Raw genomic sequence first — 19,579 nt, 5'->3', positions numbered from 1 at the left:
GTGATCGTTATCATTATCATCACCATCATTACTTGATACTTAAAACATGTTAAAAGGGACAGATAGGGTCAAAACCTTCACAAAAATAGCACCGTGGACAACTGGACATGCACAGGCGTGGACAAGCGAACTTTGGTCCCGATGTCAACAGTACCAGACATGGTGGCAAAGCAAAAATCCACTGATAAACCAATCCAGAACATTCCTGTACACAGTCATCGTTGATAATCTTTTCCATTTGTCAGTGAATCGCCTTTTTTTTTAATGCGAATCGCTGTATCACTGTCTAATCGTGTGTCTTGTTAATACTCAGCCACTTCTTGTCCACTACTACCATGGACTACTATGACTACAAAATTTACTACTACCACTATACCACCAATACTTTATACCCCCACTACTTACTATATTACTACTACTACTACTACTACTACTACTACTACGACTACTACTACTACAACTACTACTACTTCTACTACTACTTCTACTACTACTACTACTACTACTACTACTACTACTACTATTACTACGACCATTACTACTATTACTTCTATCAATACTACTGCTGCTGCTATATACTTCTAGAACTATTATTACTGCTACTATACTATTAGACCCACTATACTAAAACTATATATGTTGTGTTTTGTTTAAAGCGAGCCGTCACTTTGTCCTAAAGCAAAGAAAGCCTTCACTGACTGGTCACAGGGTACGACATAATAATAATTAAACTCTTTGCTACCCTCCTCACTTCCCATTTTTAAAGAAAGCAATATTTGGGACAAATTCACTTTGATATAGAAATTACGTGAATTGCGTGAATGTAGCAATGTTTCGAGAACACATCAGTGAATGTTTGAGGAAAAGCCGACAATCCGTTCAAGTTATGATTATTTGAAGTTTTAGTGCCACCATCAGTGGATGAGATATAAAGAAAATATAAAGTGAATTCCACAAAATTGTTGGGTTTTTTTTCTTTTCTTTTTTACGAACACAATCTCTCGATTTGTTAATGACGTATGTTATGGGTAATATTCCCCCTGCCTTCTGAAAGAAACATGTCAAGTGCTTTTATCATGCGATAAAAGTGAAAAGACTGTTGACCTTCTTTAAAGATATTTTCTTTACATCTTTCTACGCATGTGACATCACGAAATGTAATAGTCATTTCATCCAGCGACGGCGCACTTGAAACTTTAAAAATTTATAACTTTCGGACGGATTGTCCGAGTTTCCTCAAACTTTCACTGATGTATAAAATTTCTGCATCCACCCAATCAACTCACACACACACACACACACACACACACACACACACACACACACACACACACATATATATATATATATATATATATATATATATATATATATATATATATATATATATATATATATACATGATAAGGTAGACTTGGACAGCCACATCATAGACGCCGGCATTGTGTTTCGTTTTCTCTTTCACGTTTGCAAATATTTTTTTGTTGTGTTATGAGCTTGATAAGTCTAACACATTACTGTCGCGTATGTTATGTTCATACAAAAACTATTTACAGTCTCATCATTACGCAGTCTGAATCATCCAACCGTTAGGCTGCGTTCACATAGAAGTATTCGGTATTCGCTATTCGCTATTCGCTATTCGCTATTCGGGCACCGAGTACACCATCACCCGCACGGTCAACTCACCATCCCATGCAGTGAGTATTTCTTCCTCCTACATCCCAGCAAATCGTATTAACAATTTCTAAACTGCATCAGAATGTCAGTCTACATGCTTATTTTTGCTAAAGAGCAAATCCAGACCAAAATTGTCATTATTTCATAAACGAGAGACGGTATACGCTGCAAGAAAATCGAACAAGCTCGATTCCCACTTTGCTATACTATTCGCAGCTATTCGGTACTTTCGAATAGTGCCCTCTAATGTGAACCGGTGTGAGGAAATCCTATCGTTCGATTCAAGCTATTCGCGTGCCCTCGAAAAACGAGCCCGAATACCCGAATACATGTGTAGTATACTTCTATGTGAACGCAGCCTTAGGCTCGCAATAAGTTTAACAACACCGTGTCATCTATGGGCAAATTCTGCACTAGATCAAGTAGATCGTATTGACTTAATCAGTCAGAATCCATTTCACTTATGCCTAGATTTACGGCACACATACCTATATTCACATTCTATATACAACACTTGGTATTTTCTTCTGCTTCCTTACATGAGATGATCGTTTATCATGTTTCTCGTCATTCTACCACTACAAAGAAATATAATGATGCAGACTGAAGTCTTGTTTTCTTTTGCTTTTTCAATGTCGCTTGAAAAAAAAAGACTTCATGGTTGCTTGTTGTTGTTGTTGTTGTTGTCTTTTTTTTTAATTCTCACATTCCCGTTATTGTAAGAACTGGCCTTTAACGGTTTGACAGTTTAAACACATACGGTACACATGTTACACAATACTAGTATTCTCTCTCTTGATGAACACGACTTCATCGTATTGGACTTCATGACTATACATTGACACATTTTAAAATATTGCATCGTCTCCAGTGAACGTTAGATGGATATACATGTATTTATTCCACCAAACCAATTACAACCATGTTAAAGCCAACATTATATCAAATTCATTGTCGATGTAATTCCGTTTCATTCACAAACAACCTACTTTCGCTGATCTCAAAATCAGCCACGTGGACACGATTACACGCAAGCGTTCATCACGGATTCGGAATACTCAACTCCTCGACTGCGTACATTTAGTCGAAAATCTATAGGTGACAAAAATATCGTCATTCATGATTTTGTTGGGAGGGGCAGATTTTTGCTGATGTGCACGATTCATCTTGGATTCATTTCATAAAACGTTGCCATATGATAATATACTTGTCATGACTATGAATAGAATCCTGATGTTGCTACAGGCAATTACTATTCTAGCCAAAATTAATTGCTATCCTAAAACTCAAGTTATCCTAACATCTTTTATGAGATCAGACCTAGGTCTGTACAGTGATGTCAGCTGAATACGTCACAAGTATGTTATATGTGAAATTCCGAAATCTACTGGATCCTTCTCATCGAATGTGAATTTTAAAAAAAATAGAATAACACTACTGAGAGATAATTTTCAACTATAATAGCTATTCAACTCATTTGTAAGGGGGAGGGGAGTTGATGTCCTGAATTCCACGTTTACAATGTCGATGTAACACACAGTAATACTACCATTGACTACATGTACGAGGCTAATTAATTTAATTTGAACCGAAATCAAATCACTTACAGGGGCGGATCCAGGATTTCCGTGAAGGGGAGGCGCCTTTACAAAATTCAATGAGGGCGAACGCCCCCTACCCCATTTTTTCCTTTTTATTTCTTTCGTTTTAACTAGATATATCGCTACGGCGACTGATATGCCTCCGCCATAATGCATGGTTCTCCTAATAGGTCTATAGTACAATGTCTTGACAATGTGTGATGACAGTTTCACACAATTGGCAAAATATTAAAATGACAGGTTTGCCACAAATGTGCTGAATGTTCACTTTCCTAGAACTAGGTTCAATTGGATGAATGATAAAATGTGAGAGTGCAGGTATTTGGGGAACTGATGATTTTTACTTGACTTTTGACCCTTTTATAAGTTTATGCATTGAGTAATTTTCAAGGTATTGAGAAAAAGTATAATTTCAGTATCAAATGGGAAAATAGCATTATCTAAACCTGGCCTTTGACCTTTGACCTCACAGTTCCAAAGAGAATCACTGTTAGGTTGAACATGCATAAATATGTAAGTTTCATGATGATACCTTGAGTTACTTTTGAGATATGGAGGAAAAAGTGCAATTCAACACTTTCACTTGACCTATGACCTTTTGACCTTTGAGCAAGAAACTTCCAACAGAATCGGGTAATACATGTATGCATCAAGTTAAAAAAAACCTTCAGGCATTGCATAAATATAAGGAAAGTAGTGATATTTTGAGGAGTTGACCTTGACCTTTGACCCCCTGACCTTTGAACCATGACCCCCAACTTCCCTAGATAATCACTGCCCATTGGAACAAGCATATATACTAAGTTCCATGAAGATACCTTGAACCATTTGCGAGATATGGAGAAAAACATGAATTTTCAACCTTTTTTTTCACAAAATAACCTGTGACCTTTGACCCCGTGACCCTAAAATCAAAACAAAGTATTATCCCCCAGGATATACCCTCATACCAAGTTTGATGTAAAACCACCACACGGTTCTTGAGATATCGACAAGAACAAAACGGGACGGACGTACGGACGGACGGACGGACGGACGGACGGACCGTCGGACGACCCGAAAACATAATGCCTCCGGCCACTTCGTTGGCGGAGGCATAAAAAATAAAGAGGATGCGCGCGGCCGGTGCGCCCCCTCCCCTCTGGATCCGCCACTGACTTACTATATTTTTATTCAGAACTCAAAATTGAAAAATAACTCAAAAATACCAATGAGACGTTAACGTTTTTGGCGTTAAAGTGTAAGCTTCGTAGATTGATCAATAAAGATAAATCCCTTAACAAATGAATGTCTTAATCGTGTTTAATGACAAGAATAAACAAATTATGCATTCAACACATTTTCGAAGCAGCACAATAGCCCGAATTCACGAAGGTGGGTTAAACTTAGACCATGGTACAAATTCAGACCATGGTTTAAAATAAGCGTGAAATAGGCGTATACCTTTGACATGCACGTATTAACAGTGCTTTGGTACTGGACGTCTGTTGGCGTACGCAATCTGTCAATCGTATTTTCGCAGAAGAAATTTGCATAAACCATGGTTTAGATTTAAACCACCTTCGTGAATTCGGGCAAATATCTTTATAACGAAGAAAGACAGTTAGACATACAATGTATTTGCTTTTAAGGAACGTCCGGTGATTTCTGCTGTTGACAGCATCCCCATATCATACAAAATAGCATATCATACAAAATATGACAAATACAAGGATTTTATATTCGATCTCAATTAGCAACAACAGATGTGCTATTAGGAACAGCTGGAACCCACATCACGTAAGAGAAAGAAGTCATAAAACTCAATTTGTCGTATGCATGGGGCGGACACCAATCTTCCATGTATCTCAAAATGTACCAGTGAGGAAAATTGTCGCTCCATACAACACGCAATTGTATCTGGATAAGAGACTTATTAATGAGATTATTTCTCATGAACTGTTTTTGTTCGTTGCTCGTTTCATCTAGGCTGTTGGCTTCGTTGTTGTCGTTTTTATTTCTCTCCAACTACTGAGCAATGTCCGGCTAACATAATTCTGTCAACTTAGCAAAGGTAAATCATTTCACAGGCCTACTTCCAAGAAAAGAGAGTTTTCTTCGCACCTAAAAAAGGGAAATTTCCTTCGCAAAGGCACTCACTCCTCCTGAAGTGCCGAGAGGAAAACAAATGAGGACAGAAATACTGTTTATTGGTCTAAACTAAGCGAATAAGTTCAGGCGCGCGGTGAGAATTCCCAAGGTAGCTACAAGCCAATATACCGCAGCGGTGCTATCGGCGCCATTTCCGGGGTTTCTCCGACCCATGCGGCACGTTTCGTCGAACTGGCATCCACCCGAGGAAGCGGTCAGGTGGGATACGGCCGTATTGAAGGGGCAAAAGAACTCCTTGCAGGGACCGACCTTGATGGGTAACTCGTTGTGGAGCATGAGTACACGATGCTGGCCGCTGGGACACCGCAAGAAGCTGAAAGCGACGTTGCCCCCGGTGGGGGCAATTCTTCCCGTTGACCAGTCGCGATCGATGCTCACGTTGTAGTTGTTGGCCATGAGTTTGGCCGAGTCTTTATAGAGTCCCAGTGAGGTCAGCAGGGGCTGGATAGTGGCATGGTGTGCAAACTTGAAATACCCTTTGGGCGTGCTATGTAGGATTACAATGGAAACAAACAAAGAAAACATTATACATTAACACAATTTTAAACAAGGAAAAGTAGAAATTACGCGGTGCGTAAAATATGTCCCCGCCGGAAGTAGCATTTAGTAGCAAAATGTACAATATCGGTAAAAAATCAAGGTCAAAGGTCAAAGAAGTCAAAGGTCAAAATTCTGTGTAGAAGTTTTGAAGCCCTCACCTAGTGCCATCACATAAAGCAAACGGAATCGAAATCGGGTTAGAAATGGCGAAGGAGTAGCATTTTGTAGCCAATGTACAATATAGGTCAAAAATCAAGGTCAAAGGTCAAAGAAGTCAAAGGTCAAAATTCTGTGTAGAAGTTTTGAAGCCCTCACCTAGTGCCATCACATAAAGCAAACGGAATCGAAATCGGGTTAGAAATGGCGAAGGAGTAGCATTTTGTAGCCAATGTACAATATAGGTCAAAAATCAAGGTCAAAGGTCAAAGAAGTCAAAGGTCAAAATTCTGTGTAGAAGTTTTGAAGCCCTCACCTAGTGCCATCACATAAAGCAAACGGAATCGAAATCGGGTTAGAAATGGCGAAGGAGTAGCATTTTGTAGCCAATGTACAATATAGGTCAAAAATCAAGGTCAAAGGTCAAAGAAGTCAAAGGTCAAAATTCTGTGTAGAAGTTTTGAAGCCCTCACCTAGTGCCATCACATAAAGCAAACGGAATCGAAATCGGGTTAGAAATGGCGAAGGAGTAGCATTTTGAAGCAAAATGTACAATATAGGTCAAAGGTCAAGGTCAAAGGTCACAACTGAAATTCTGTGTAGAAGTTTCAAAGCTCCCATGTAGTGCTATCATATAAAGCAAACAGAATTAAAATTGGCTCATAAATGACAGAGAAGTAGCAAATTGAACATTTTGATCACACACGGACGCACAGATAGACGGACGGACGGACAGACACACGGACACACACACGTACGGAGCCCGTTTCATAGTCCCCTGCTCGAACTCGTTCGGCGGGGACAAAAAAATGTGTCTTATAAACTGGATATACTGGGACGGAAACATCTGGTTTCGTAACTCCTTTTGCCAATTCTACATGGCTATGATCGATGACTGTCTTTCTTCTGCGTTTATATATTGCAATAGAGTATCTTCCACGAATAACAGGTCATTACTGAATACTCGTAATTGAGTGCCAACGTAGGCCAACTTTAAGAGGGTGCACAATTTCAAAGTGGATAATCCCCCCCCCCCTTTCTCTCTTCTTTCTCACCTATTTTCAAATGTAATCAGATTTCTGAACACATTATTTCAGACAATGGGTTTACATACCCATCATGTCACTGGTCAGTGTCACTATTAATATTATATATCAATAGCATGCGCAATGACAGCAATGTTTAATCAATCACCCGAGTACACACTTATTGATATGAGGCGGCAATTTGGCTAATAGTTTACTATAGTAGGGCGCCCTCATCTTTTTGCACAATGAGAAGCCAGGAGAATCCCATGCATGCAATTTGTTTTTATATTTTATCTTTCTTTTCCAAAGAGAATCACAACGTGATCGGATTTTAGTGTTGTTGGCCCTAGATTGTTAATGTTGTGTAAAAGATTATTTTACGACAGCTTATATAATCTTGAAAATCGGGAAGAATTCCGATGATATTACAACTTGTACACGCTGAAGTCAAAAGATCGACTTGTGCAAACAGGGGTTGCCATGTACTTGTTCTGCCAACTTTCAGTGTGACTTTCAGCTGACATTTACTGACATTTCAGATTAGGGTTCTTTGTTGTTTTTTTGTCTATCCAGTCGGATCACCCTTATCATCAGGTATTTCTCAAATCCTTGGGTAATCCCTTGAACTTTCAACGACTTCTTACTCAAATATTCACCTTGGTCTCCACATCTAGCAGATCTCACAAACTACGCAATTTACGAAACTGTTTGTTACACTTGTTTGATCGTGAATAGCTCGCATCAGTGTCGCGACAGTTGGGGAAAAAAAATTAACAAACTAGGTTAAGATATACCTCATGCGAGTTTGTAACGAATCATTTGTCATTCGTCGGGATTAAGCCTGCTGCTATACTCTGCTCACAGCCCAGCAACGCCAGACAAACACTCACGCAGACAAACCTGTCATGCTGTAATGAGGATATGGCATTTCCCCTCGGTCTCCAGAACAGTGCCTCAATGACAAATTACCTACTGTGGCGTACGCTCATTTATATGTGCTTACTTCACGTGGCTTTTTTTGAAATGATACTATGCACATGGTAAAGTCCAGAATGCTACGTTCTCACGAATGAAGAAGAATAGTATGAATGAAAACTTTTTCAACTCAGTGTCCATTTCCTTCCGTGTCTGTTTCTCAATCAATGTCCTAAAAGTCCTTACGAGTATTTTGCACTTCTTTGATAGGAGATTCGGATAAAACACACGTTTTAGTACTTTGACACGGGCCTAATTCGATTTTGACATTGGGTACCATATATTAAAACCATAAAAGCCTCTCAGCGAGCTGCGATGGGCGGGGGTTAATTCTCGCTTCCCGAAAAATGATCCCATGAGTGCGAGTTCAGGTATCGAGACGGAAGGAAAATGTATGCCGAAATGCATCACTGTTCCTCGCTAGTCAGAGTGACATTTGTAGTTGATATCAGTATCCTGAGCAAATATGACTAATTATACGATGTCTTGGTCGCTGAACTTATATGATGCTCTTTTTTTTTTGAAATTTACACATTTCCACGTTTTTGTGCATCATATTCTCTATAGTTGTAGTGGCATTATTAACATTTCGTTATTAACATTGTCATTCATATTCATGAAATTCTTGCGTCGATGCAATGTTTTTATTGTAACTAATTAACAAGTTTGTACGTCGATGTAGGGCAATTTGTTAATTAATTTCAACTTTGTTGTCATATCAATGTAATGCTTACCATATGGTGTCATTATAACTATAGTCAGTATTCAATTTGTTGAATTGTGATCATGACTATCAGTTTAAAAGTCTATCATTATTTGGGCCTACATATATATTGTCATATCTAGAATCAGAATCATCTCAATCTAAATGGTTTACAAATCATCGTTATCATGAATCATGCTTCATAACAGGTAGCACTGGATTTTAACAATTGGATTTCCCGTGTGCCTCGCGGTCACAGGAAATAAAAAAGATATAAACACAACAAAAACAATAGAACCTACTCAGGTGCACCAGAAGCAACGTCCCGTAGGTAGTCGACGATATCGTCTATCAGTGGGCAGGCGATTTTTGAGTTGATATCATAGCCGTATCCTTCGGTCCAGTAGTACTTGAGGTCGAGGTAGTATTCGACCACGCGCTTTTCGTCGTCCGAGAGCAAGTAACACCAAGGGGTGTAAGTCCCACCATAGTACGTTGTCTCGTAGCCACACATGTGGTGTATCAGCTCAATTTGATCTGGCGTAGATAAAGAAAGAAACCATAAAGATAAAAAGATATAGGAATCGAACGAATGGTGAGATACAAGCCAAGAAGAACCAATAGTTTACAGCTGTGATAGACTTGACCTTTTCATTCATTCATTCATTCATTCATTTATTTTATTTTGTCACGGGGACCGGGCTCAGCCGGAGGCTGTTTTTCAGCCAGTCCGTGAATTAAAAATACACGTTACACAATGAATTGTACAATACAAAAGTTAAACAACTGAAAATGAGGAAGAAAACAAAACAAATCAAAACAAAACAAAACAGCATAGCAAAAGTTTACAAATAACATGAGGTAACATGAGGTAACAAAAGTACAAAACTTAAAACCTACAAATATGTACAAAATAAACTTATCAAAAATTATACAAAATTTAAGATGATTGTCATAGTAAAGTGCACAAACGAAATCAGCTAATTGCAGACTGATCCCTTCCTCCCCCCCCCCCCCCCCCCGCCCACTCATTTATACTAATCTCCGGTGTTTACTACACTCAAATATTTAACGTTATGAAATTATTCACCTGTCTCCTGAAGTCGTTCCAACCAAGCCCTTTTATCTCATTCGTTAAACTATTCCAAAGTCTTACCCCACTAAACAACAAACTTCTTCTTTTGAATTCAGTACGGACTTTTGGTAATTGAAAATTATTCATTTGGTGTCTAAGATTATACTCATTATTCTTAAATTGAAAAAAGTTTTCAACAAATGGTAACATTTCATTTGCGATCTTATACATTGCATAAAGAGTTCGCTTTTTCCTCTGAATGCCAAGTTTATCAATTTTCAGTTCACGATATATAGATTCGGAAGGAAATTCCCAGTTTACGCCCATAACTGTTCGAAGGGCACGACCTTGTGAATGATTTGTGATGAGCGCTGCGCAGGTAATCACGACAGTCGTTTCCTGCGGCCGAAGAAGCTCTCCCCCCCCCCCCCCCCCATCATCCTCATAGTACTGTATGTTGGCTTGAAGAAAGCTGAGGAATATTAACGCTACTAATCATTATCCATATCGAAATAACAAAGTAAAACAAAAAACAAAACTTTGTGATATCGCATATGGTTGATATAACAATGCCATGGTATGGCCAAATACATGTACCATAATTACTACATGCAGCACGAGATTGACCATGCTCCGTTCATTGCATTTTTTTTAAGTGTGTGTGTTTGGTCTGTTTTAAAGAATATTTTATTCTTCATCAATGGAAATCACAATGTACAAACACATTTATACAAAACTCTCTGCACCAGTTTTATAATCATCTTCATCAATGGAAACGAAATTCATACAGAAACTTAACATCAATTGATACATTTTAATACATTCTAATACATTCTTTTTCACAATCCATATACACATCTCTTTTTTAATACTATTCTTACACTACCAATCCGTCATTCTCTTTTTAATTTTATTCCTTCGTTACATTACAAATTTTATTGAATAAATCACTAAGCCAAAAATACTTTCTTTTTAACATTCATTCAATCCAACTTTAAATATCAATATCCATTGATTGAAGCTTATTCTTTAAAAAAAAAACACAAACAAACACAAACCACCCCGACCACCTTTACCCCCGTCCATTCTCCCTCTTACTACCCTACCCCATTCCCCCTCCCCTTTCCAAATCCCCCCTCACAACAAAATCTCAAAAACAACTAAAACACATCTGTCCTGACATACATTATAAAACATATTTGAATAAGAGTGCGTGGAAAAGGCATTTCCTGGTGGATGTGCAGTAGGCCCTACTCTATTAAACAAAAGCAAAACAAATTCTCAATTTTTTTTCCAGTTTTCCCACTTTTGCAAATGTAATGACAACGTATTACGTATAACCGCTAACTTTTCTTCTTCTAACTTATCCTGCTCAACAAAGCTTTTAATGAAATATTCCGTTGGGGGTGTCCTATTTCCTTCCTTAAAAAAGCAATTCCTTCACCCAAATTAAAACATGGTTAACTTACTGAGCTTTTCCTTTATCTGGTAACTCTATACCGAAAAAAAAAAATCTCTTCCCAACTCCATTGTTGCAAATTAACAAAATCAACAAGGCAAGCGCCGTAATGTGTCTCGCCCACAAACGTACAACACATTTTTTTTTGTTCACAAATGGACCTATAGATCAAAAGTTAGTAGTCATAATTAAATGCACAGTACATTGGGCCCTAAAAGTTCATTGACCCCTGCCTGTGACCTTTGACCTTGTGGTGACCATCAACTCCCCAAGGTACATCTACCATCCAAGTTTGGTCACAAATAGACTTACGAATCAAAAGTTATGACCCATAATCAAAACGCGCCCTAAAAACTTAACATTGGGCCATAAAAATTCATTGACCCCTGCCTGTGACTTTTGACCTTGTGGTGACCATCAACTCCCCGAGGGACATCTACCACCCAAGTTTAGTCACACACGGACTTATGGATCAAAAGTTGACCCATAATCGAAACGTGCCCTAAAAACTTAACATTGGGCCCTAAAAGTTAATTGACCCCGGTCTGTGACCTTTGACCTTGTGGTGACCATCAACTCCCCAAGGTACATTTACCATCCAAGTTTGGTCACAAATAGACTTATGGATCAAAAGTTATGGTCCATAATCGAAACGCGCCCTAAAAACGTAACATTGGGCGCTAAAAGTTCAGTGACCGCTGCCTGTGACCGTTGACCTTGTAGGGACCATCAACTCCCCAAGGTACATCTACCATCCATGTTTGGTAACAAATACACTTACGGATCAAAAGTTATGGCCCATAATCGAAACGCGCCCTAAAAACTTAACATTGGGCCCTAAAAGTTCATTGACCCCTGCCTGTGACCTTTAACCTTGAGGTGACCTTCATATTTGGTAAAAGGTAAAACTTTGTATGACCACTTTTCCCTCCAAGTTTGATTCAAATTGAAGCCCAGAGTACAGAGTTATTCAAGTTTTTATAGCGTTACGGAGAGACGACGGACGGACGGACGGACGCCGCAGGCGATCCCTAAAGGCCCCGTCACACTACAGCGAATGCCCAACGAATGTCCAATAAATTTGAAAATTTGAAGATATGTTCACATCCGTTGGTAATACTAGAATAGTTCGTAACATGCTTGGCGTTCTTTGTATTCATCAGCTTTTCGTCGGGATTCGCAGAGATACGCTGGAGCCGATCTTTTTTTAAACATATATGAGTCCAAAATCTCCAGCGCATCTCTGCGAATCCCTACGAATAGCAAATGAATTCAAAGAACGTCAGACATGCAAACTGTCTTCACATTTTCGAATTCGTTGGGCTTTCGCTTGGCATTCGTTGGGCATTCGCTGTAGTGTGACGGGGCCCTTAGTCTCCCCTCACCTCCGGTGGGCTCAACAAAAAACTACTACTGTACATTTTCCCAAACATTCCTGGCGAATTCGCATGCATAAAATAAATGTTTATACGTCTCTTCCTCTTTATGACAAAAGGAACATAAATTATCAGTTACAAACTTAAACTGAAATAAATGATGATCGGTGTACACTACTCCATGCAATAATCTAAACTGAAAATCCCTCAAAACAGAACTCAAAGTGCTTCTTCTTATCCTACTAAAAATACATTTTATATCTGTATTATCTTTATATGAAAAATCACAAAAAATATAAATTTCTCACTTTATCTTTCACCAACGAATCATCACGTATTTTCTTCACCAATTCAATACAAATATCTTTGGAGGTAATTTTTTCTAAAGGAACTTTCTTCCCGTTTCTTATAAAGATCAATTTATCAACACTTATATCATTCTCTACCTCGGTGTTCTCTGCATTCCTATTCCAACCAATTGGAAGCGCTTCATAAATCTTCTGAATGATATGTGAATGAATTGATGAAGAGATTATAAAAATTTTGCCACAGAGTCAAATAAATAGATACTATAAATGATACAGGGTTTTGGCAAGAGAATCTGAAAATCTAAAATTGTCCATTCTGTAGATTAACTGGCCCCTAATATCAATTTCCCGGAGTCGGGTCTTGTCATTCATTTGTACGGTTTGAATTTCTGTATCACAGAGGAATGTATGCCAGTATGGCAGCGTCGTCCATTAGAGAAGGCAACATTCTGCAACTTTTTCTGATTTCTATCTTACATTAAAGAGTATTAGCTGATAAGTTGACTGCATGCAACGAAGTGCAAAGTTATAATTGGGCTCACCAAGACAGTCATTATGGCAATGTATGCAATAATGTGTAAACCTTTTCTAAAACGGATGTGGCATACCCCCTCCCCTGCTCCTGAATGTTGGCATAGCAACAAGCCAAGATTGACGTGGCAATTATAGCGGGGGAACTTGTAGTGACTCACGCCTCTTGTGACTGCCTGGGTGTGTATCAGGAGTTGGCCCTGATCCGACAAAAGTGCGGAACAGAGCAGGGGTGCGTCATGTCTCCCGGATTCCCTGTCTCGTCAATGCAGTATATGAATTAATACCACTATCGACTATTTCAGGTTCATTGAAAAAAAAAGAAAATCAAAGGAATCCCCAATTGTGTATAAACATCAAAGATGCATTCAAACGGTTTATCCTTGGTAGACTGATGAATAAATTGGTTCATTGCGGCAGAGTGCAAGATAAAAAGTAAAGAAGACCTGCTGAAAACTCGCACACAAAAGGCATTATACGTACATGTTATATGCACGAAGATTTACCTGGACACAACAAACACGCAGGCTTTACAACTAACCTTTTCATCACTTCCCCTGAATCATACCCCAACCCCTTCTCGGCGAGGAACGGGTTGCTAAAATTCTGCCTGGTTTTTGAAGAGATTCAATGCATATAAGCCAAACGATTTGTTATCGGTGGAGTTTGTCCTGAAATTTTCATAGACCTTTAATTGTTAATGAGAACGAATACTGAGAGCCTGAGTGGGACAGCGCTAGGGAATGTCAGTAACCTAGCTCCTTTAGAAAAATCGTTATACGGAAATCTGCCAGGATGATCATGAATCTCTATATATGGGCAGTATGATCGAGAGTGTAAACACTCATAGATGTCACATGACATGGTCATGAAACGGTGGCATCAATAGGTTTATGGCGGAAGAACACCGTTCCGTCGATTATTGTTAGAGAGGAAGGAAATTAGACCTCCTAAACGAACATAAATGTCCTAGGCGATAAAGGACCTTAAAGGCATAATTTACCATTTGCAGATGAAACAAAACCCAGCATTAGTGGTTCAAAATAGTTCTAAAATGTGAGTTAGGGATAGAAACAGCCAGTTTAAAAAATTGAAGCAGTATAGTTAAGTACGTTGTATTGTTAAATACACAAAATGTGAACAACAGTTATAATAAAAATATTTTCAGACTAAACCGTCTACAGTTATGGTTTAATGAGGAAAATAGCGCTAGGGAATGTCAATAACCTAGCTCCTTCAGAGAATATCATTATACGGAAATCTGCCAGGATGATGAATCTCTATATATGGGCAGTATGATCGAGAGTGTAAACACTCATAGATGTCACATGACGTGGTCATGAAAAGGTGGCATCAATAGGTTTATGCCGGAAGAACACCGTTCCGTCGATTATTGTTAGAGAGGAAGGAAATTAGACCTAAACGAATATAAATGTCCTAGGCGATAAAGGACCTTAAAGGCATAATTTACCATTTTGCAGATGAAACAAAAACCTAGCATTAGTGCCTCAAAATTGTTCTAAAATATGATTTAGGGATAAAAAGAGCCAATTTAAAGATTTAACCAGCATGATTATGTATGTTGTATTGTTAAATACACAAAATGTGAACAGCAGTTACAATAAAAATATTTTCATATTAAACCGTCTATAGTTATGGTTTAATGAGGAAAATATAGCGCTAGGGAATGTCAGTAACCTAGCTCCTTTGGAGAAAAATCATTATACGGAAATCTGCCAGGATGATGAATCTCTATAATATGGGCAGTATGATCGAGAGTGTAAACACTCATAGATGTCACATGACGTGGTCATGAAACGGTGGCATCAATAGGCTTATGCAAGAAGAACACCGTTTCGTCGATTATTGTTAGAGAGGAAGGAAATTAGACCTCCTAAACGAACATAAATGTCCTAGCCGATAAAGGAACTTAAAGGCATAATTTACCATTTTGCAGATGAAACAAAAACCCAGCATTAGTGCCTCAAAATTGTTCTAAAATGTGAGTTAGGGATAGAAAGAGCCCATTTAAGAATTTAACCAGTATAGTTATGTTTGTTGTATTATTAAATACACAAAATATGAACAGCAGTTATGATAAATATATTTTGAGATCAAACCGTCTACAGTTATGATTTAATGAGGAAAATAATATGTCCCTATATTTTAGGCTTTATTGCAAAAAATTTATATGGTAGGGTGTTTTGTGATAGGTACAACTGACCTACATATTATCCATCATATAAGTGATATCTTGAACATTCTGAAAATCACTGCTCCCAAAGGTAGACAGGACCTTAAACCTCTTCTGTGCCAGGGCCATTGGACAACGTGTAAAACGCTTTGGGGTTTTCTGTGCCTATCGAGACTCAAAGCACACCCAATGGGTTAAAGTTCAATCGAAGCCTGGACCACTTTACTCAAAACTATAGCAAAGTGTCATTCTTTTCAAGAATAGTCTCTGCACAAGGAATCATGTCAATCAACTCAAACTTATTCTATATGTATATATGATGGCACACTTTCGATATCATTCTATAAAAGCTCTTCGGAATGAGGACAAACAAAATAATTTTGCAAACATAATTTGTCATTGAATCATTGAATTTTAGACGAGTAAAAGTATCACCAAAAATTATATTCATCGCACATTAATACTTTACATAGAGATCTCGAGGGAATGTTGGACGTTTTTACTTACTTTTTTATCGCTTTGATAAGTCTAAATTATTTGAGGATTTATCTAAGAGGATAATGACTAGAAACGATAATGATAATAAATCATTCAGGAAATATACGCAACGCGTGGGGCTTTATGAAGGCTTTGTGGAAGTATACATCTCAGGCGGCGACAGCCACTAAATAGTTGAGACCCTGCCTGCCGTTAGTCAAGATGAGTCAAGCTCTTACTATCAACCGCAGCTCATGATGTTTACGCTATATAACACACCTAAGATACATAGATATGGATGCGCGCTATACTGATATATAGCGATGTGTTAAACGCACTAAATTAAGAACGGACTAATTATATGATTGAAATGAGATATGGCAAATCAATAAGTGTTTTCTTCGCACTGAATTAACTTTTAAACACGTGTGCGTGTGTGTCCTGGTGTATGTTTATTTGTTGCTTCCTGTGTGTGTGAAATTAACTGTGAACACACATTATAATTTTATGTTGAATAAGAAATGTAATATATACTTAACTCTCAAGTTAGTTTTGCAATGGATATGTGACACTTTCACTTTGTTCTCAATAAGGTATGATTAAAATATGGTACAATGGATGTTATACTTGAATCTTTACACACGATTATTTTACACCCTTTTCATGAAAGTGCAAAACTGGGTACGTAGTAATGAAGAACCCCTAAGGGTAGAACAATAATACACTGGATCAGTAATTTCCTATATTTGCGTACATAAACTCTGTCAGAAATCAACACATTTAGAATTTTAGAGAGGAGGTCTTGCTTGTTTATCAAAATATGGTTTTTAATATTACATTCGATTCATTACCGATCGAGATGTTCTTCGGAGTCGCAGAGCCGGGTGGAGTTAGTCTCCGGCTCACAGCCTTGCGTACTGCCGCCATCTCAGGGCCGCGAGCGAACTTCGTCTGCTCGATAATCGCTCGTGGGTCGTTGTCCACAGTCCTAGCATACTTCTCGCAGTTCTGGTAGAACAACAGAAGCCGATCTCTTTCCCTCTCTTCGTGATCAACAGAAGTGGCACTCACTTTGCCCGCCGACGGATAGCGACAACTCACAGTGTCCTGTAATCAAAGATGAAAAAGAAAAGTTACACATTCCCCCAATTTCCGAGGTCAACGCCGACGGACATCACCTTGAATCTCATATTTTGTTGTAATACATCTGTTTGCACCTTGTTATCATGTACATGCATTTCTCATTGGATTGACATTTCATTCGCATTTAATTGGCAAATTGAAAAAAAAAGTTCATTGTTCAATAAAATGACTATCGCACAAAGCCGAATGCATTGTATTTCTTAATGGCACGTGAACAAAAGAGATGTACGTGAAGAATGATACTTGTGAATCGTTAAATCCATTGTGGGCCCATTAATCACATAATACTGAGAGACAATCGGATATCAAAACGCAACCAAAATAGTTGCAAACAGTATGTAGTTGCCTGATGTTGCCAACTCTACAGTTGAAAGGAGGAGGATGCGGATGATCACTATGGCTTTGTTTGATAATCGAGGCTTTGTTAGCCAAGATTTTTTTGGCAGGCCATGGACCTTGAATTTCTGCTGGGCTTTATACGGATACATTAATAGCATCACTCACAGTGGGGCTTGCTTGAAAAGCACTTTGAATTGAACTTCGGAGCTTAACAAGGTGCCAAATTACCTCACTGAGCCAGCCTGCCAATACATTGTGCATTATCTGGGGATGAATGCATCGAAATAAGTATTGTCGAAGACTTTTGATCCTATCGTATTTCTTCCTGCGTCATTTTTTTTTTCTGAAGGTGTCTCTCCAAGGATCTCTTCTATACTGAGGGGCCTATAAGACCTAGTTTTCATGAGGTTTGATTTGCGACCATTTAGTTTGAAGTTTCTCCTCGGTATTATAGATGAGGATGATGTTCTTCCATTTTCAGTCAAACTGGTTCCCGTTTTTGCATTCCTTAAGCTGTTTGCAGTATATAGAATACCCAATTTACCTAGAAACATGTATTCTAATCGATGTTTATATACATAGAAAAAATGTAGGCCTATATATATGACATTCTCTCTGTCATATACAGGCCTATCTCTCTTTGGGCAAACAAGGCATGGGAAACAACAGAATCATGCATTAATTTAATACGTATCACAAAAGAAAACGGGAAACGACGTTTATAATGTCCATCTGTCCATTCTAAGATAATCCTCATTGATGGGGCAATTATACAGTATAGGTCCTACCTTTGTCGGAGCTTTTCGCGTGATGTTGCACTGATATTCGATTCCAAGCAAGCCATTGATAAAGCCAATCGCACTTTCCGTTGTCCGTCTCTTGTACGTGCTCTGAAAACGGAATTCGTTGAGTGGGTTTGTGCTAATGAGTTGTGGTAGTCGGGTCTTGATCCTCGAGCCGAGATTCTGCATCTCAGCAAGACCAGCTGGATGGAGTTGGCCCTGAAGAGGGAGTGCGTACAGGTTGTCCGTGATGTTAGTTAAGTACGCGTAGTCGTTGCTGACTCCCGTCTTCTTTAGTTGAGTCAAAAAGGCATTGTATTCTGCGATGTCACTCCCGCCCGGGTACCTTGCCCCGTGGCGATAGACCACGTAGACGCCCGCGGGCTGACATTGAGCGACGGCGGAGATTTCTGCGACATCGCGGGCGATAGCGCGCCAATCGCGAAGTCGATTGGCAATTTCTTTCGTACCGGGTTCGAAGCTGGAATCGTAGCCGGTCTTTGTGCTGTAGCGAGGCGTCGGAGCATCGGTCGGCGCTCCCCCCTGCCCCTGTCCGTCGACGTGGACGAGGGAAGCTAAGAGTAGCAGTGGTAAAACGCAAATCATGTCAACTTCTGAGGATATTCGGCAATGGAAGGAGAAAAAACAGGACTACAAAGTTGTATGAGGCTCCTGACTAATAGGTGTGTGTGAGTGATCCAGGCCACGAGTGGCGGATGGTGTGACAGTTGTGACGAAGGCTAGAAGCCGCTAGGGACTGGAATCTCCACAGAACTAGCACTGTGTGTCTCACGTGACGTGGGAGTCACGTGATCTTCCTTGTCTTTCATGTATTATGTTGCATGGAGAATCATCAGTCAGTGATGTGGCGGCTCTACAAGCAATATCTTGAGAAGTAAATAGGCAGGTGTGCTAATCAGTTTAACACAACCCCTCCCCACCTACAGTACCCCGATCCTGCTGACAAAATGAAATTAAGTTGACTTTAGAGATTTCCTCCGATTCCTAATTTGTTCAACCATAATTATGAAATTACACTTGAGTCATATCAAATCAAAAAT

The 19,579-nt window shown here is 38.9% G+C and overlaps 1 protein-coding gene across 1 annotated transcript; it reads right to left on the bottom strand.

The window, feature by feature from the left end:
* Positions 1-5,479: 5,479 nt before the first annotated feature.
* Positions 5,480-19,196, bottom strand: LOC139724723 (multiple inositol polyphosphate phosphatase 1-like). Its single transcript, XM_071635845.1, has 4 exons — positions 18,525-19,196; positions 17,106-17,361; positions 9,137-9,371; positions 5,480-5,919 (listed from the first exon to the last, which is right to left on the bottom strand). Exons 1-4 carry the CDS (start codon positions 19,122-19,124, stop codon positions 5,481-5,483), a joined length of 1,530 nt encoding a protein of 509 aa, XP_071491946.1. The 5' UTR covers positions 19,125-19,196; the 3' UTR covers position 5,480.
* Between the last annotated feature and the right edge of the window lie 383 nt (positions 19,197-19,579).

This window comes from Diadema antillarum, unplaced genomic scaffold (genome assembly GCF_040938485.1).
Source record: "Diadema antillarum isolate AM-2024a unplaced genomic scaffold, OU_Dant_1.0 scf00000226, whole genome shotgun sequence".
In the NCBI taxonomy this organism is placed as follows: domain Eukaryota; kingdom Metazoa; phylum Echinodermata; class Echinoidea; order Diadematoida; family Diadematidae; genus Diadema; species Diadema antillarum.
Note: the sequence above shows the minus strand (reverse complement) of the source record. Positions and strands in the feature narration are given on the sequence as shown.